The sequence below is a fragment of the Mesocricetus auratus genome, unplaced genomic scaffold (genome assembly GCF_017639785.1).
Source record: "Mesocricetus auratus isolate SY011 unplaced genomic scaffold, BCM_Maur_2.0 Super-Scaffold_100066, whole genome shotgun sequence".
Classification (NCBI taxonomy): Eukaryota; Metazoa; Chordata; class Mammalia; order Rodentia; family Cricetidae; genus Mesocricetus; species Mesocricetus auratus.
Window position 1 is genome coordinate 354,967 of NW_024429235.1, and position 20,431 is coordinate 375,397.

At 39.3% G+C, this 20,431-nt stretch overlaps 2 protein-coding genes across 2 annotated transcripts; both read right to left on the reverse strand.

The window, feature by feature from the left end:
- Positions 1–9,791: 9,791 nt before the first annotated feature.
- LOC121136330 (zinc finger protein 844-like) lies at positions 9,792–14,211 on the reverse strand. The gene is made up of 3 exons (XM_040736662.1): positions 14,194–14,211; positions 11,761–11,887; positions 9,792–10,039 (listed from the first exon to the last, which is right to left on the reverse strand). Exons 1-3 carry the CDS (start codon positions 14,209–14,211, stop codon positions 9,792–9,794), a joined length of 393 nt encoding a protein of 130 aa, XP_040592596.1.
- Positions 14,212–14,293: 82 nt separating this feature from the next.
- On the reverse strand, positions 14,294–16,855 carry LOC121136331 (zinc finger protein 431-like). Its single transcript, XM_040736663.1, has 3 exons — positions 16,813–16,855; positions 16,555–16,615; positions 14,294–15,179 (listed from the first exon to the last, which is right to left on the reverse strand). The coding sequence occupies exons 1-3, from the start codon at positions 16,853–16,855 to the stop codon at positions 14,294–14,296; spliced, it is 990 nt and encodes a 329-aa protein (XP_040592597.1).
- Between the last annotated feature and the right edge of the window lie 3,576 nt (positions 16,856–20,431).

Below are 20,431 nucleotides of genomic sequence, written 5' to 3' on the forward strand. Positions count from 1 at the left end.
CACTTCTTCCTCCTGGACACAATGTGGCAAGCTAGCTTGTATAGCCCACTACCCTTAATATGTGGATGGAGTGAGTCTATGTCAAAAAGCTGGAAGGGTGACCACAATATTATCTACTTACTAGAGATTTAAGTATATAAAATGTAATATTTGTTATGTGGTTTTATCCTGAGGTCAGATGAACTGAAAGTGCTTTTTATCTTGTTGTCACAGAAACTTCAGACACTGAGGAAAGAAAACTAGGAACCATATCACAAACAAGATAATAGCCTTTCTCTAATCATAAGGCTGGATGATGGCTCCATTGCTGTAGGCTTTTATTCCTGAAACTCAGAGCAAACAGTTGCCAAATACACAGTAATAAAAAGAGTAGTCTTCATGGAAATATGAATATTAAGAGAGTAACAGAGCTAGGAAGATTGTGTTTATGACCACTATTGTTAGCCAGCACATCTTCCTCATTGAACAGGTTAAAAAACAAAAACCCAAAACCAAAATCAACCAACCAAACAAAAAACAAAGCAAACCAACTCCACCATTCCAGGTTTGCTACATGAATAGGACTGGTAGAGTGAACCTCTCCATGTGTGTAGAAAGTGGATTTATTAAAATGTCTCAAAAGCTGTGGCCCAGGTAGTCCAACAATGGCTGCCTACCAATGGAAATTTGAAGATTCCAGTAGTTGTTCAGTTCATCCAGCAGGGATATCTCATCTGACCTTCATCATATACCAAAATTCCAAATAAGTAGGCTCTAATGTTAGGAAAGGAATGAACTTGGTACCCAGATCTAGGTTAAGCACTCAAAGAGATTGAGAGATTCCTCCTTCAGTATCCTTTATATATGCAGACTGCCACCAGATGGTGTGAACCCTACTAAAGTTTTATCCTGTTCTTTATGAGTTTTGTTTTGGGATTTTCAACACAGCTCATGCGTGTTTAGCCCTAGACCTCATTCTGTGGCCCTGAGTGACTTCAAACTCAGAAAATCCACCTAGCTCTGCCTACTAAGTGCTGGGGTTAATCATTTGCTCTGCAACCAAGCAGATAAAGGTGGATCTCATCAACTTTTTCAATACAGGGTTTGTCTGTGTGGCCTTGGCTGTCTTGAACTAATTATGCCAGTCTGACCTATAGCTCAGAGAGATCTGCCTGCCTCTGCAGGTACTGGAGAAGTGAGGTTGGGCTGCAATAGTGAAATGCTGGAACTTTGTCAAGCAGCAATGGTCACCACATGGCCCACGTGATTATTTCATAACACGGCCTCATGTGCTATGGATGTGTATATAAGTAATTATTATTTGAAATTCCATGCTGCTTCGTGTCACCAACATTTTCCAATTGGGCACTTCATCTTGAAGGAATTTCTTCAAAGGGGATTATGCAGAGATTCTTTATAATGTCAGGGCAATGAAATTTATTAAAAACAAAACAGAAGCATCTGTTATATTTGTTTGTCTATACTGTGATTACAGGTTTTTAAACCATGAAAGTTCTCAGAGACCAGAAGTCAACGTCATGGGGTCTACTTTTGGAATACAACTTGTGAAACAATAGATTCATAAAGTTCTCATTTCCCTGGAAATCTCATTGTGGGAAAACTCTTGTACTTCTCAAATGATTTTACTCTATTTAAGAAACATTTACTTCTTATTCGACCAACTCACAGGATAAATAGGAACTGAGAATTTGTTAGTATTTAAGCGATGGACAAAACTCATGATTTGGCTTCATTAGACTATTTAATTTTGCATAAATTTGCCTTCTATCTACGCCTGTTAGGACACCAAGGATGGATTATTTACCCTATAGTTTTTGTAGCTCCAAATTAGTCAAGCTGAATAAATATGATTTGATTTTTCATTAATTTTGACATTTTCCCTTCTGTAATGTTTTTTCTCTTCTTTTTAAGAACAGTATTACTGTGACTCCATGTCTGACCTCGAATTCACACTATAGACTGGGCTGTCCTGACAACTCCAGAGTTGGGGTAGTCACTAGATAAACTGGTTCATTTAATTGGCTTCCTGAGGATGAGTGACTCAGCCTCAATGGTTATGGCAGCCAGGGCACAGGCTCTGGTCCTAAATCCAGTAACAGAAGAAGGTAAACATTGAATGCAGCCTTTCTGTCTTAAAGTCCACTGTCTTCCAACTATGAGAAATAGTTATCCCTATCATTGGTTATAACTCTTCAAAGGACCGGGGAAGAGTTCTGCAGGCGCTCTCTCTCTCTCTCTCTCTCTCTCTCTCTCTCTCTCTCTCTCTCTCTCTCTCTCTCTCTCTCTCTCTCTGGGATTCTGACAGGGTCAGAAGGGCACAGATTGCACATTCTGGAGCAGGAATGCCTCGAAGGCTCATTTTTTTATTATCTGTGTAAGTTGTTCCCCAATAAAACACCCATTAATCATTTATATTGGGTCCAGTGAACTCATTGACACCCGTCTTCACTTGAAAAAAAACTTTATTGAAAATGAACACAAATATGAAGTTTAAAGTCTCTACCAAATTGTTTACATGAAAAGGGATTTCTCTTCCATGATTTGTTCCCAATTACCTAACATAAAGATTTTACAAAAAGGGTTTAAAAACAGAAAGGGTTTAGAGATGTGGGTGAGCAAAATTATTACAAGTTCATTACCAGGAGCTACATCAGGGTTTTGAGGAATTTCTGTAGTCTCTGCTCCAGAAAAACCTGAGGATCTACCCTTCTTGGGAACATGCATGACCCATCACAAACCGAAACACTGACATCACATAATTAAATTCAATCCATTCTCTACTCAAATAGATTTTCACAGTAGAATTTCTCTAGTACACACTCATTCCCATATCCCAGGGGTTGAGGCATTTATAGTCTTAACAGTTTCCCTTCATCATGTATTTGTTCATGAAAACAGAAAGCAAGCACATACAATTCAACTTAGAGAAATGAAGTGATCTGAGTAAGGTTTTTTATGCAAGTAGAGAAAAGCGTGAAAACAAAAAGTGTTACCTTATCAGTTAACTTGTGGGACTTTTGTACATATGAGTTTGCAGTTGCAAACACAACAGAGAAATCACACTTCTTGAACAGATTGTTGACACTTGTCAGATATTTTTCCCTACAGAACCGTCTGTAACTAATTGTGTGTTCATTGAAGATATTACCAAATCCTTTAAACCAAGATTTCCTTCAGTTTTAAAATTTTCAGGACCTAACAGATTATTCAGTAACACAGGGTGCACAGCTTTACCACCCTGCTTACAATTAAGGGGTTTCTCTATAGTGTGATTCCTTACAAAGGTTTTACCTCATCAGGTTCCTTTCACAGGGTTGGTCTCGGGTATGTCTTCTTTTGTGATATTGAAGATTCCCAGCATGTGCATAGGCTTTACTGCAATGATTACATTCATACAATTTCTCTCCAGTGTATATTCTTTTATGATATTTAAGACCACTGCTGTGTGAAAAGACTTTACCACATTGACTGCATTCATGTGGTTTCTGTCCAGTATGTGTTCTTTTGTGATACGTAAGAATACTGGCTTGTGAATAGGCTTTACCACATTGATTACATTCATACAGTTTCTCTCCATTGTGTGTTCTTTGATGTGCTTGAAGATGACTGTTCTGTTAAAAAGTTTTATCACATTGATTGCAATTGTAGGGTCTCTCTCCAGTGTGTGTTCTTTTATTTCTTTTAAGATCACTATGACTTAGAAAAGCTTTACCACAGTGATTACATTCATGGGGACTCTCTCCAGTGTGTGTTCTTTGGTGTACTTTAATGTGACTGAGCTGTGAAAAATTTTACCACATTGTTTGCAGCTGTGAGGTTTCTCTCCAGTGTGCACTTTTTATGTCTTCTAAGAACACTGTGAGTTACAAAAACTTTACCACAGTGATTACATGCATAGGGTTTCTTTCCAGTATGTGTTATTTTATGTCTTTTACGTCTCTATGACTTACAAAAGCTTTACCACAGTGATTACATTCATGGGGTTCCTCTCCAGTGTGTGTTCTTTGGTGTACTTTAAGGTGACTGAGCTGTGAAAAATTTTTACCACATTGTTTGCAGCTATGAGGTGTCTCTCCAGTGCATGCTCTTTTATGATATTGAAGACCACTGTCATGAAAAAAAGCTTTACTACATTGACTGCATTCATAGGCTTTGTCTCTAAAATGTGTTGTTTCATGACTTATGATACTGATGTGTTGTGAGAAAGCTTTACCACATTGATTATATTCATGAGCTGTCTCTCGATCACCTGCTATTTTATGGAGTTTGAGACAACTGTGACATGCAAGGACTCCACCATTTTGAAGAACTTCATATGGTTTCCCTTCAGGATGAATGTTTTCATGTCTTTGAAGATGCCTGCAACACAAAAAGGTTTTAACACATTGAGTGTATTCAAAGAGTTTTCTGTCCTGGATGGGATCTATCATTCATACAAAGATAATTGGCATATGTAAAAGCTTTACCACTTCCATTATACTAATGAACCGTGGTGTCTATACACATTTAGTTTAAATTTTTGCCTAATCGCAGAGATGAATCAGTTCTTATGTTTTACATTCATGATGCTTCCATTCATGAGGGGTTGCTTTGTGGCTATGAAGATCCCTGTGAAAGAGAGTTAGAGCCTTTATTTCATGGCCCACATCTATGGCATCTTATTTATGAGAGATTTTTCACATATTCGAGAAGAAATAGATGAACTCAGAGCATCATCATACTTAGTGCCTTCATAAGTTTTCCTGTATTTTGAATAACATTTCATTGGCTGAATGTACCAGGACAAATTAACATATTCACATATTCCAGGAGTCAGAGGGCCTTTCTGGAGTGTGAGTTCATTGATGTCTTCCCAAGGAACCCAATTAATTGTAATCTTTTATCACATTTACCACTGATACTCAAGCTGGGGAACTGCTAAACAACATTCATATTTTCTTGTTGCCCCAAGAGTGAGGGGAGCCACATTGCTTCTTTCCATATTCTATGCTCACATAGCTTGTATTTAAAGTGATATGTGATATTCATTATTTCATGTTTTTTTTTGAGAGAGGATTCTCTGTGTAGCTATGGATTCTGTCCTAGAATGCACTCTGTAGACCAGGCTGGCCTCCAACTCACAAAAATACAGCCACTTATTCCTCCTTTGTGGTTGAATTATAGGTATGCACTACCACAGCCCTGTTGGACAATATACTCTTACTAAAGGAATGATAACAAGTAAATTGTTTTCACAATTCATTCCCACAATCTGGCTTTCTTTTCCTCAGAGAAGGTCATATAGGGATTATGATTCCTCCAAAACAACCTTCTTGACTCTCATATTCTGACCCTTTCAATATACTTAGCAAACTCACAAATATATTAGTAATGACTGCTTCACTGTAGAATCTTTTTTCGTTAAAAGTTCTTGGACACAAACATATCATCTATTCAATATATATACTGTTTTAAAATATCTGAGAGGTATGAAACTAAAAGGATTGGCATTTCTACAGCACAGATCTCAATGGGGTGTAATACAAATTTGCATGAGCTTCACATGAAAACTACCTTCTATTTATTCTAGAACTCTCACAATGGTCTTCAATATTATGGTCTTCTGACTTGGAGCCTAAAATGCAACACCAGAAAATACATGAAATGTCAAAGGAAATTGAATCAAATTTAAGTTAATATAGTCAATGAACACTAGAACTATGCATTATTCATCTGTTTCCCTTTTCTCAATCAAAATTACAGAAGAGTATCAACAACAATGAAACAGACTTCCCCTTATTTTAAATCATGAAGGAAAATTCAGTCTCACCTATGGCAGAGAGGTTCCTGTAGGTCTCCAGCATCACATGTTTGTAGAGACTTTTCTGGGAAGGATTCAGCAAAGCCCACTCTTCCTGAGTGAAGCTGATGTGCACATCATCATAGGTTACTGCATCCTAAAACAAACCACACATGTTTAACACAGGAAGTGTGATACATACATACACATATACATACATACATACATACATATATACATATGTTGTTTTCCCACCCATCAGTCTGGGTTTCATGAGCTCCCACTTGTTCAGGTCAGCTGTATCTGTGGGTTTCTCCAACCCGGCCTTGACCCCTTTGCTCATCACTCCTCCCTCTCTGCAACTGGGTTACAGGAGTTCAGTTCAGTGTTTAGCTGTGGGTGTCTGCCTCTGCTACCATTGGCTACTGGAGGAAGGCTCTAGGATGGCATATAAGGTAGTCATCAATCTCATTAGAGTGGAAGGGCATTTAAGGAGGCCTCTCCACTAATTCTTAGATTGTTAGTTGTGTTCATCCTTGTGAATCTCTGGACATTTCCCTAGGGCAAGATTTCTCTTTAAACCTGTAGAGATTCCCTCTATTATGGTATCTCTTTTCTTGCTCTCCTCTATTCCTCTGCTTTCTCAGTCTTCCTTATGCCTCATGTCTTCCTCCCCAGTCCTTTGCATCTGTTGACTGAAGTCTTCCTTGCCAGCTGATTTGATTTTTCCCCTACCAGCCACTTGGGCTCTGCCCCAGATGCAGCTCCCAAATAACACACATGACGCTATAATCATTATTAAGCTGTTGGCTCTTTGCTTGTTTCTTACTAGCTAGCTCTGACTTAAGTATCTAACACATAATGGTTAATCTAAGTATTTCTCCTACCAGAGAAAAGGGTCTGGACATCTTACTTCTCTGGTTGACTACATTGTCTCTCCATGTCTCTCTTTCCCAGAATCCTCCTCGACTCCTAGTCACACCTATCTTGCTTCCCTATTGGCCAACAGTGCTTTATTCAAACCAAACAGACACATTTTTACAGAATGACATCTCCCAGCATGCACCATCCTCTTCTCGTTCCTCACTCTCCCCTCCCCCATGTACCCTAATTTCTTCAGGAGCTCTTGTCCCTTTCTCCTTCTCTGGGATCAATATCGGTCTTTTAAAGTGCTGAGCCAGAACTACTGTGACTCCAGCTGAGGGCCCCACTTTGGCACCCTGAGGATGGGGTTTGGAATGGTGCTAGCAAGCATCCTTGTTTTTACACAAGCCTCTCTCCACCTGCACCATCCTGTAATGGCAGAAGCTTCACCCAACCTGCCTTCTCCCCCTCAAAGAACAGATGCCTAAGGTCTACGGGATGGCACCCATACCACTTTCTGATTTTGAGCCCACTGACACCTTACTCCCTACCTCCCCATATCATCCCTTGTCAGCAGGAAGAACGCAAACTTAAACCTATGCCCCTACACCTAGCGAGTCTTGGTTGTTTAGGTGGGAGCCCTACAGGTAACTGTATTTATACAAAGAGGTTGGAATATTTGGAACCCCTGTCCCAAATCCTGCCCTCAAGTTGCCACAGATGGGCCCTTAACAGAAGTCACCACCCCCAACCCTTAAAACTTCCATTATTGCCAATTTCACACCTTGGGGTAGTAGCAAAAGCCTCCACCTCAGGATTCACCTCATGGTTTCTAGTTTTCTGTTCCCCTGGGTCCAAACAGGAATTCTTTGCTCAGATTACACCACTGTGCTGTGTCTCCTCTGCTCACCTGGCCCTGTCACTCAGGCCTCAGCAGGCAATCACAGCCTCTAGTGGACCCACCAATCAGACACAAGGGTTCTTCTGGAGCCAGGCTTTCTGCTTCGCCTCTTCTGAGGATGTCAGAAGGTTTTTTTTGTTTTTTGTTTTTTTCTTTTTTTGGTTTTATGAGACAGGGTTTCTCTGTATTGTTTCAGAGGCTATTGTTCCAGCCGGGCCTCGAACTCACAGAGATCCGCCTGTCTCTGCCACCCGACTGCTGGGATTAAAGGCGTGTGCCACCTCCGCCCGGCTCAGAAGTTTCTTGAGTTGTGCCTTTGTTCTCCCTACCTGACTGCAAGGTAAGTGTGCAGTGGGCTTTCTCTCACTTGCTCTTTCTCTCTCTTTGGTTGGGGATCTCATCAGAAGTTTAGAGACTGCATCTTCAGGAGCAGGACCTCTGCACCAACTATTGAAATTTGTGTAAATTATTGCCCAAATAAACACCAACTTATCATTTATCTTGGGTCTCACGAACTCAGTAACAACCTGAGTTCACACAAAACAATTTTTATTGCAACAAGTATGAAGTCATTACAAAATTGTTTACATGAATTGGGTTTTCTCTTCCATGAGTACTTCCCTGTTACCTGATATCAAGATGATACAAAAAGGATTTAAAATATGTACAGGGTTAGAGATATGGATGTGCAAAATTATAACAAGTTCATTGCCAGGACCTAGGTCAGGTTTTTTGAGAACTTTCTGTAGTTCCTGCTACAGGAATACTCAAGTGTCTAACGTTCATGGGAACAAGCATGAGTATTCACAAACTGAACACTGACATTACATAATTAAAATCAGATCAAATCTCTAAGCAAACAGATGTCCACACATGAATATTTTCTCTTGCAGGCACTCATTCCTGTAACACAGCTGTTGAGACAGTTAAAGTCCTAACAGTTTTCCTTCATCATGATTTGGTCCATGAAATAGAACTAAGCATGTAAGATTGAATTTAGAGCAATAGACTGATCACAATGAGGTTTTTATGTAATTAAAGAAAATTGTGAAATATAAAGGGTTACCTTATCAGTGAATTCATAGGACTTTTGTACACATGAGTTGACAGGTGCAAACACAATAGAGACATCACAGTGCTTGAGCAGATTGTTGACCTTTGTTAGATTTTTTCCCTCCAGAAGCTTGTATAACCAAATGTGTGTTCAGTGAAGATTTTAACAAATCCTTTATGCCAATATTTCCTTCCATATTAAAATTTTTCAGGACCTCACAGAATATTGAGTTATGCAGAGTACACAGCTTTACCACACTGCTTGCAATTATAGGATTTCTCTGAAGTATGATTTCTTCCAAAGGTTTTACCACATTGGTTTCATTCATAAGGTCAGGTCTCAGGCATGTGTTCTTTTGTGATATTGAAGACTCCTGATGTGTGAATAGTCTTTACTACATTGATTACATTCATAGGGTTTCTCTCCAGTGTGTGTTCTTTTATGATACTTGAGACCACTGGTGTGTGAAAAGGCTTTACCACATTGACTGCATTCATATGGTTTCTGTCCAGTATGTGTTCTTTTATGATTTGCAAGAGTGGTGTGTTGTGCAAAAGCTTTACCACACTGATTACATCCATAGGGTCTCTCTCCTGTATGTGTTCTTTCATGTGCTTTCAAACCACTATCATATGAAAAGGTTTTACCACACTGATTACATGCATAGGGTTTCTCTCCCATATGAGTTCTTTTATGTATTTGGGGTTTACAGTGTTGTAAAAATGCTTTCCCACATTGATTACATTGATAGGGTTTCTCTCCAGTGTGTGTTCTTTTATGTCTTCTAATCTCACTATGACTTGCATAGGCTTTACCACAGTGATTACATTCATAGGGTTTCTCTCCAGTGTGTGTTCTTTGATGTACTTGGAGAGGACTGAGCTGTGAATAAGTTTTACCACATGGATTGCAGTTGTAGGGTCTCTCTCCAGTGTGTGTTCTTTGATGTACTTGAAGATCACTCTGGCTTGCAAAAGCTTTACCACATTGAGCACATTCATAGGGTTTCTCTCCTGTGTGCAATCTTTTATGTCTTTGAAGATTATCTTTCCTTGCAAATGCCTTACAACATTGATCACATTCAAAAGGTCTCCCTCCAGTATGTTTTCTTATATATGTTTCAAGCACACCAGGACTTGCAAAGGCTTTAGAACATTGATTACATTCATAAGGTTTCTCTCCAGTGTGTGTTCTTATATGACTTTTAAACTCACCATGACTTGCAAAGTTTTTACCACATTGATTACATTCATGGGTTTTCCCTCCAGTATGTGTTCTTTTATGGAGTTGTAGACAACTGTGACCTGCAAAGACTTCACCATACTGGAAACTTTCATATGGTTTCTCTCCAGTATGAATTTTTTCATGCCTTTGAAGATGCCTGTAACACACAAAGGTTTTAATACATTGAGTGTATTTATAGGGTTTCTCTCCTTTATGGCTTTGTTCATTCCCACAAAGATAATAGGCACATGTAAAAGCTTTACCACATGCATGATACTGATGAAACTTCATATCTGTATGAATTAATTTTATAATTTTGCCTAATTGTAAGTAGGAATCAGATCTTAACTTTTACATTCATTATGCTTCCCTTCATGAGGGGTTGTTTGTGGCTTAGAAGATGACTTTCTTTTTAGATAGAGCCTTTATTTCACAGCCCAAATTTATGGCATTTTATTTATATGAGATTTTTCCTTGTTTTGAAAAGAAATTGAGGAACTCAGAGCCCTGCCCTACTAATGGCCTTCATAACTTTTCCTATAGTGTGAATCATGCTACATTGGAAGAATATACCAGGACAAATGGAAGTATTCATACAATCCAAAATTCATAGGGCTTTTCTGCAGTGTGAATTTGTTGATGGCTTTGCAATGAAGTTGGAAAATGAATCAATTGTAAACTTGTATCACATTTGACAAATCTACTCTAATTGGAGCTTACCAAACATCTTTCATATCCCGTAATTGTCCCGAGTGTGTGTGTGTGTGTGTGTGTGTGTGTGTGTGTGTGTGTGTAAGAGAGAGGGGGGATTCCATTGCTTCTTTCCTTATTCTATGCTCACATGGTTTGTATTTATAATCACATATGATATTGATTTTTTTCTTAGTTTTTGAGACAGGTTATTTCTGTGTAGCTTTGGAGCCCATACTCAAACTCAATTTATAGGCCTTGCTATCCTTCACCTCACAGAGTGCTGAGATTAAAGGTGTGCTCCACCACCACTGACTGGATGTGATATGACCTCACAGAGTGCTGAGATTAAAGGTGTGCTCCACCACCACTGACTGGATGTCATATGACCTCACAGAGTGCTGAGATTAAAGGTGTGCTCCACCACCACTGACTGGATGCTCATTAAAGGACAAATAACCAGTAAAAGTTTTCCCCATTGCATTCACACAGTTTGAATTTGTTTCCTCTCAGAAACATGGTATAGGGATTAAGGTTTCTCTACAACAACCTTCCTGACTATAAACTTACCCTTTCAATATGCTTAGCAATGTCACATATATATGACTAAGGTGAACTTTACTATAGACTCATTTTTTCTCAGGTCTTGGACAAATATCTATCATGTATTCAATGTGCATACCATTTAAAATATCTGAGTGGTATTAATCTAAACAGATTGGCATTTCTACGGTGTAGCTCTCATAAGACTCTAATTCATATGGTGGTATCAGTTAATGCATTGTTTCCTTGCCGTCGTTTTCACAGGGTTGCCTTTCAAACACAGAATAGTGACCTGACATTGAGGTAGATGGTTTTGTGAGAAATGAGGAATCATTAATATACTTTAAGCTGTGCTTATTAATACTGTTGCTTTTCTTTAAAATTTCTAGGATACATTATTATTTCTTCAGAGGCAAATTTGTATAAAAAGTTGTACGTGAAAATTACCTTCTATGTCTTGTAGAATTTTGACAGTGTTCATCAGTATTATGATCTTCCCACCTGTATCCTAAAATACAACACCACAAAATATATGAAATATGAATGGAAGTTAAATCACATTTAAGTTAATACCTTCAATGAATATTAGGACTATGTCTTTTTCACCTAATATTCCTTTTTCTCAATCAAAATTACAGAAGAGTACCAATAACCAAGAAGCAGTTGTTCCCTTATTTTAAATCATGAATGAAAATTCAGTCTCACCTATGGCAGAGAAGTTCAAGTACATCTCCAGCATCACATCCTTGAAGAGACTTTTCTGGGAAGGATTCAGCAAAGCCCACTCTTCCTGAGTGAAGCTGATGTGCACATCATCATAGGTTACTGCATCCTAAAACACCCCACACATATGTAGAACAGAAAGTGTGATACTCCCATTTGATATAAATATGTATATCATTGACAGTATAGTCAAATAATTCTGGTGCTTGCCTCACTTATTCCATGACATGAACATTAAAATGTATTCACCCTTCACTTTAGAAGGAAAATGAGTAGTAGGCTCACATACACCATTTCTTGGTACTTTAAATAGTATATAGCTTTGAGGAAGAAATCCCAATGAACAGACATAAAGGGAGAGGCAAGGCAGCACATCAACACTACTGAGAGCACATCAGAGAAATTGTATGACAGTGCCAGGATCTCACAGCAATACCCCAGTCCATGGCATCAACTTCTGTCTATGTTATGCTTTTATTGCTGTGAAGACACAATGAGCCATGTCAATACTTACAAAGAAAATATTTTACTGAGGTATGTTCCTTAAAATTTAAGAAGTTTAGATAATCACCCTCATTGCAGGGGCATGGCAACATGCAGGCAGATGTGGTGCTGAAGGTTAGAGTCCTCACATCTTGACTCAGAGGCAACAGGAAAGTGACTGACACTGGGAATCATCCAGAATATAAAAAACATTGGCTGGCCCCACAGTGATATGCTTCCTCTAACAAGGAAAATCCCAGTCCAACACAGTCACACCTCCTAGTCCTATCACTAGTGGGAGCTCAGAGACTATGGAAAGACAGCTGGGGAACCTGCATGGGACCAAACCTGTGAGTGTGGGTGACAGTAATGGGACATGATCTGTTAGGGATCCCCTGTCAATGAAACCAGGACCCATCCCAGGTGCATGAACTGGCTTTTTCAAGCCCACACCCTATTATGGGTTGACTTGCACAGGATGAAACAGGATGGAGTAGTTTGGTCCTTCCTGAACTCTGTATGCCAGACTTGTTGACTCCTTACCCCCTCTGATATGTGGATGTGGAATGGGTTAGGGTGAGAGGTAGGGGGCAGTAGATGGGAAGGGAGGACAACTGGGGTATGAATGTAAGATGAAAACACTTAATTGGGGTGGCTCACTTACAGATATGGAGGTTCAGTCCATTGTCACCATAGTGGGGAGCATGATATGAAGGAGGATGTGGTGTTGGTTACATCTTGATATATGGGCAACAGGAATTTGTCTGGTATGATTGGCCATACCCAGAGCATAGGAAACCTCAAAGTCCAACACCAGTGATGACGCGCTTCTTTCAGAAATGCCAAACTCACTGCAGTAACACCATACCTTCTCTCTCTCTCTCTCTCTCTCTCTCTCTCTCTCTCTCTCTCTCTCTCTCTCTCTCTCTCTCTCTCTCTCAGATTCTGACAGTCTCAGAAGGGCACAGATTGCATATTCTGGAGCAGGGATGCCTCAATGCCTCTTTTATTTTATTATCTGTGTAAGTTGTTCCCCAGTAAAACACCCATTAATTATTTATCTTGGGTCCAGTGAACTCATTGACATCCATCTTCACATGAAAAAACATTTTATTGAAAATGAACACAAGTATAAAGTCTAAAGTCTCTACCAAACAGTTTACATGAATAGGGATTTCTCTTCCATGATTTCTTCCCCATTAACTGATATCAAGATGATACAAAAAGGATTTAAAATATGAACAGTATTAGAGATATGGATGAGCAAAATTATAACATGTTCATTACCAGGAGCTACATCAGGTTTTTCAGAACTTTCTGTAGTTTCTGCTACTGAAAAACACCAGGGATTACCCTTCTTGGGAACATACATCACCTGTCACAATCCCAAACACTGACATCACATAATTGAATTCAATCAATTCTCTAACCAAACAGATTTTCACAGGTGAAGATTTTCTCTCGTACTCACTCATTCCTGTATCCCAGTGGTTGAGGCATTTAAAGTCTTAACAGTTTCCCTTCATCATGCATTGGTTCATGTAACAGAAAGCAAGCACTTAGGAATGAATTTAGAGAAATCAACTGATCTGAGTTGTTTTTTATGCAATTAAAGAAAAGCATGGAAACAAAAGGGTTACCTTATCAGTGAATTCATAGGAGTTTTGCCCATAAGAGTTTGTAGGTGCTAACACAACAGACATCACAATGCTTAAACAGACTGTTGACCCTTGTCAGAATATTTTCCCTGAAGTTATGTGTAACTAAATGTGTTCATTGAAGATCTTACCAAATCCTTTATACCAAGATTTCCTTCAGTATTAAAATTTTCAGAACCGCACAGATTATTAAGTTATGCAGAGTACACAGCTTTACCACACTGCTTACAATTAAGAGGTTTCTCTTCAGTGTGGTTTCTTACAAAGGCTTTACCTCATTGGTTTCATTCATGTGGTCAGTCTCAGGTATGTGATCTTTTATGATATTGAAGACTCCTGACATGTGAATAGGCTTTACCACATTGATTACATTCCTACAGTTTCTCTCCAGTGTGTGATCTTTTATGGTATTTAAGACCACTGGCATGTGAAAAGATTTTACCACATTGACTGCATTCATAAGGTTTCTGTCCAGTATGTGTTCTTTTATGATATTTAAGACTACTGGCATGTGAATAGGCTTTACCACATTGATTACATTCATATGGTTTCTCTCCAGTGTGTGTTCTTTGATGTACATGAAGATGACTGTTGTGTGAAAAAGTTTTATCACATTGATTGCAGTTGTAGGGTCTCTCTCCAGTGTGTGTTCTTTTATGTACTTGAAGTTGACCATGACTTGCAAATGCTTTAGCACAGTGATTACATGCATAGGGTCTCTCTCCAGTGTGTGTTCTTTTATGTACTTGAAGTTGACCATGACTTGCAAATGCTTTAACACAGTGATTACATGCATAGGGTTTCTCTCCAGTGTGTGTTCTTTTGTGTCTGTTAAAATGACTATGACTTACAAAAGCTTTACCACACTGATTGCATCCATAGGGTTTCTCTCCAGTGTGTGTTCTTTGGTGTACTTCAAGGTGACTAAGCCATGAAAAATTTTTACCACATTGTTTGCAGCTGTGGAGTTTCTCTCCAGTGTGTGTTCTTTTATGATATTGAAGACCACTGATATGAGAGAAAGCTTTACCACACTGATTGCATTCATAGTGTTTGTCTCTAATATGTGTTGTTTTATGACTTATGAGACTGCTGTGTTGTGAAAAAGCTTTACCACGTTGATTACATTCATGGGCTACCTCATGAGCACCTGTTATTTTATGGAGTTTGAGACAACTGTGACATGCAAAGGCTCCACCTTTTTGAAGAACTTCATATGGTTTCCCTCCAATGTGAATGTTTTCATGTCTTTGAAGATGCCTGTAACACATAAAGATTTTGACACATTGAGTATATTCACAGAGTTTTCTGTCCTGGATGTTTTCTTTCATTTCTACAAAGATAACTGGAACATATAAAAGCTTTACCACTTCCATTATACTGATGAATCATGATGTATATATACATTGAATTTAAAATTTTGCCTTATTGCAAAATGAATCAGTTCTTAAATTTTATATTCATGATGCTTCCATTCATGAGCTGTTGCTTTGTGGCTATGAAGATACCTGTGGCAGAGAGTTAGAGCCTTTATTTCTTGGCCCACATCTATGGCATCTTATTTATGTGAGATTTTCACATATTTGAGAAGAACTGGATGAACTCAGAGCTTTTTCATACTTAGTGCATTCATAAGTTTTCCTGTATTTTGAATTATATTTCATTAGCTGAATGAACCAGGATAAATGAACATATACATACTTTCCTAGGCTCAGAGGGCTTTTCTGCAGTGTGAGTTCATTGATGTCTTCCCAAGGACGTTGGAAATCCAATTAACTGTAATCTTGTATCACATTCAATACAGTTACTCAAGGTGGGGAACTACTAAATAACATTCATATTTTCTATTTGCCCAGAGAATGAGGGGGCTACATTGCTTCTTTCCATTTTCTATGCTCCCATGGCTTGTATTTAGAGTGATGAGTGATACACTTTTATTTTCATCATATTTTTTGAGACAGGATTCTCTGTGTAGCTTTGGATTCTGTCTTAGAACTCACTCTGTAGACCAGGCTGGCCTCCAACTCACAGAGATCCAGCTGCCTATGCCTCCACTGTGGTGGACTTAAAGGTATGCACAACCACTGCCCCGCTGGACAATATACTCTTTTTTTAATTTGTCGAGACAGGGTTTCTCTTTATTGTTTTGGAGGCTGTCCTGCTGTCCTGGTACTCACTTTGTAGACTAGGCTGTCCTTGAACTCACAGAGATCCACCTTCCTCTGCTTCACAAGTGCTGGGACTAAAAACATGCACCACCAATGCCCAGCTGGACAATATACTCTTACTAAACCAAGAGTAACAAATAAATTGTTTGCACATTTCCTTCCCACAATTTGGCTTTCTTGTCCTCAGAGACAGGTTATAGCAATCAAGGGTACTTCCAAACAACCTTCTTGACACTCATATTCTGACCCTTTCAATATACTTAGCAAAGTCACAAACATGAGTAATGACAGCTTCATGATAGAATGTTTATTTCTTAAAAATTCTTGGATATAAACATATCTCCTACTAAATGTGTATACTGTTTAAAATATCTAAGTGGTATGAAACTAAAAGGATTTGAATTCCTACACCATAGATCTCAATGGGGTGTAATACCAATTTACATAAGCTTGCACATGAAAATTACCTTCTATTTCTTATAGAACTGTTACAGTGTTCTTCAATATTATGGTCTTTCCACTTGTAGCCTAAAATACAACACCAGAAAATACATGAAATATGAAAGAAATTTGCATCGATTTTAAATTAATATTGTCAATGAACATTAGAAGTAAGTCTTATTCACCTAATATTCTCTTTTCTCAATCAAAATTACAGAAGAGTATTAATAACCAAGAAAATGTTGTCCCCTTATTTAAAATCATGAAGGGAACTTCAGCCTCACCTATGGCAGAGAGGTTCCTGTAGGTCTCCTGCATCACATCCATGTAGAGAATTTTCTGGAAAGGATTCAACAAAGCCCACTCTTCCTGAGTGAAGTCAATGTGCACATCATGATAAGACACTGTGTCCTAAAAGAACCCATACATGTGTAAACCAGGAAGTTTGATTCTCACAGTGTAAATGTATGCTTCTTTGAAAATATAGTTATATAATTCTGGTGTTTCACACACTTATCTCATGACATGGACATTAAAATGTATTCACCCAGCAACTTTAACAGGAAACAGACTAGGAGGCTCGCATGCAACATATCTTGTAGCCTAGAGACTTGGGAAAGAAATCCCAGTGAACAGACATAAAGGGAGAGGCAAGCCAGCAGGTCAACACTACTGAGAACACATCAGAGAAATTGTACAACAGGGCCAGCCTATGACAGCAATACCCCAGTCCCTGATTCTAACCTCTGTCTTTTATAGGTTTTTATTGCTGTGAACAGACGCCTATGAAGAAAACTTTTATTTGAGGTGTCTCACTTAAAATTTCAGAGGTTCACTTAATCATCATCATGGGAGGGGTCATGGCAGCTAGCAGGCAGATGCAGAGCTGAAGGTGTTGAGTCTTTACATCCTAGGGCAAGGAGAATTTGCATAAGCTATGCCCTATTATAAGTCAGCTTCTTAAGAGGAATCACATCTTTTTGGGGGTTTTTCAAGTCAGGGTTTTACTGTGACTTTGGAGGCTGTCCTTGAACTCGCTCTTGTAGACCAGGCTGGTCTCTAACTCACAGAAATCTACCTGCCTCTGCCTCCTGTGTGCTGGGAATACAGGCATGTGCCACCAACACCCAGCTGGCTCTCTGTTTAATTATCAATACATCAGGCCATTAGGGAAAGCACAAAAGCCCAAGGCCTGAGGCTGTCTGTAGCTCTCCCAGGAATGATCTTCCTCCCTGCCTGAGGGCCTAAATGGAATTCTTGACTAATCAAGCAAGTACTTAATACAATAATGTTTTAGGTTTCAAATAGTTGTAACCATGTGTCCTATTATGCAGCATCATTTGAATGACCCCTGAGTTTGTTTCAATGTGTGATAATTTCTTATGGCTTCCTAGAAATTTCCTCTTTTGGTCCATTTTCTCTGGGAAGTCATATACAAGAAGCTATTCCTCAGCCAGGCATTGGTGGCACACAGGAGGTAGAGGTAGGCAGAACTCTGTGAATTAAAGACCAACCTGATTTACAAGAGCGAGTTCCAGGACAGCCTCCAAAGCCACAGAGAGACCCTGAATCAACACAGCATCCTTGTCCTGTGATATGGGGATGGGCCTATGGCCTGTTTATAGATCAGGGTTTTCTCATTTGTCATGGTTTGGAGCCATATGTCTGGACAGTCATGGAGAACAAATGCATATTTTAGCATCTTAACCTCTAACAGACCTGGTTAGCATACCAATTATGTTTGTGTTATTTTAGAGTCAGCACTCCCTCAGGTAAATTCTATTTTGCAGGATTTACTATTCCCTAAAGATTGGTAAATTCTTTATATCAACAACTCTACTCTCCAACATCACAGCTTAATAGTGGAGTGTGATCCAACATGAGAACACCATTACAGATGTCTTTAGTGTCCCATGCTTTAATCCTTGCACTGGGGAGGCAGAGGCAAGTAGATCTCCATGAGTTTGGGGCTAGCCTGCTCTACAGAGCAAGTTGCAGGTCCGACTCCCAAGCTACATGGAGAAATCCTGTCTCCAAAACAAACAAATAAAACAACAACAAAAATAGGGGCTGGAGAGATGGCTCATTGGTTAAGAGCACTGACTGTTCTTCCAGAGGTCATGAGTTCAATTCCCACCATCCACATGGTGGCTCACAACCATCCACAATGAGATATTTTGTTCTCTTGTGGTGTGCAGACATATATGGGGGAAGGATATTGTATTCATGATAAATAAATAAATAATTAAAAATATATATAAAAAGAAAGAGACAGGCATTGGTGGTGCATGCCTTTAATCCCAGCACTCTGAAGGCAGATCTCTGTGACTTTGGGACTAGTGTGCTCTATAGAGCAGGTCCCAGGGCAGATTCCAAAGCTATAGAGAGAAATTCTGTCTCAAAAATCCAAAAATAAATAAGTATAAAAAAAGAAAGAAAATGAATGCCATTTACACCATATCAATATAAACTCCGAATTGATCTTATACCTAAACATCAAATGTAAACTACAGAGCATCTAGAAGACAAAAGAGAAACGAAGTTGCTTCAAGTTTGACAATTTGCCTTCTGCATGCACCAAGAGCACGTTGGTGTTAACTACAAAGATGTTTCTACACAAAGCTCCCTAACCAGAATGCTTTCCACAAATGCAGCCCATAGAGTGAAGGATTCACAGGCCAGCACCAGGGTTTGGGGAGTCATTAGGACACAATGGGACCTCACAGAACACTGAGTGTGGCTGCAGGTTCCCACCCAGCCTCCTTCTGTGGGAGGACCTGCCACACTGTCTCCCAAGCCTCTCCATCCTGTCCTCCCCTACATGGGATATCATCCCCTTGCTCACCATGCTGTGGCGTCAGAGCTCCTCTGTGCTCCCCTCATATCCCCTACAGCAGCACTCACAGCACAGCAATCAATCCCCTGGAGCTAGTCCTGCTATGAAAACAAGCCTGCAGCAAGGCTCCAGGAAATGTCCTAGAGACCTGTGACTGGTGGGTTGGCCCCGTGACCCTGATTGGCTGGTGAGGCTTGAGTGACAAGAGCACTTCCTTAAGGGTCAGAGTGTGCTTAAAGACACAGCACAGGGGTCCCTGCCCTGGCTCCTACTCTAGACCAGGGCCCTTAAGAATTCTGAATGTCCAAAAAGACCTGTTTATGCTCCACCTTCAGCTTTCAATAGACTGGATTTGGCCTGTGGTTGGTCCTGGAAGAACAATCAGGCCTTCAAGGAGCAAAAACAAAATATCACATGTTAAATTTTTGTCTAAAATAAGAATGGTTATAACTAATATAAGAAAAACTATGGAATAAGTTCAATAAATATATCCAGCATACACAGGAAATAAATTTATCAAAAATGTGTAGCCCATCAGCATTTGACAAATTCAGAAGAAATTATGGCAGTATCTATGCTATTTTGTTCAGTCCTAGAGGTTGCAGCTAATTCACTGTCTATTCTAACTTGCATTATCAAAACTATCTTTTCCTGTTTCTCAACCTTATACACTTTACATTTCTTAAGAGAATTTCTTTTCTGAAACTGATGAAAAAAAAACTACAACTGTAGCTATAAAGTCTTCAAATCCATCAGAGACGCAAGAAGGGAATAACATTACCCAAGTAAGCAGGAAGTGTAAGCGAGAAACTTCCAAAAATTGGGAGAAATGACAGAAACTGCTGGCTGCTTGCAGAGTCACCCAAAGATCCTCTGTAACATCGACTCATTCATCTTTGGCCTACCAGCCTAGCATAACTGACAGAATTTTCTATGAAGCAGTATTTGTGAAGAACTGTCCCACCTTGTATTAGGAAGGTTTGGCACTCAATCTCTTTTCTGTTCTGCTGACCCAATTTGGTCAGCACACTGTCTGCAGTTGACGCAAGAGCACTTTCTTGTCCAGT

Bases quoted from the DNA above. Each gene is read 5' to 3' on its own strand.
- LOC121136330 (XM_040736662.1), bottom strand. The intron at 10,040-11,760 runs GTGAGACTGAAT...GAATGAACAAAG, and splicing joins CTTGAACTTCTCTGCCATAG to CCATAAAGGAGAGAAACCCT.
- LOC121136331 (XM_040736663.1), bottom strand. From the start codon at position 16,855: ATGGATGTGATGCAGGAGACCTACAGGAACCTCTCTGCCATAG. The intron at 16,616-16,812 runs GTGAGGCTGAAG...GTTGTATTTTAG, and splicing joins CAGGAACCTCTCTGCCATAG to GCTACAAGTGGAAAGACCAT. The intron at 15,180-16,554 runs GTAATTTTCATG...TATGTGTTACAG, and splicing joins AGTTCTATAAGAAATAGAAG to GCATCTTCAAAGACATGAAA.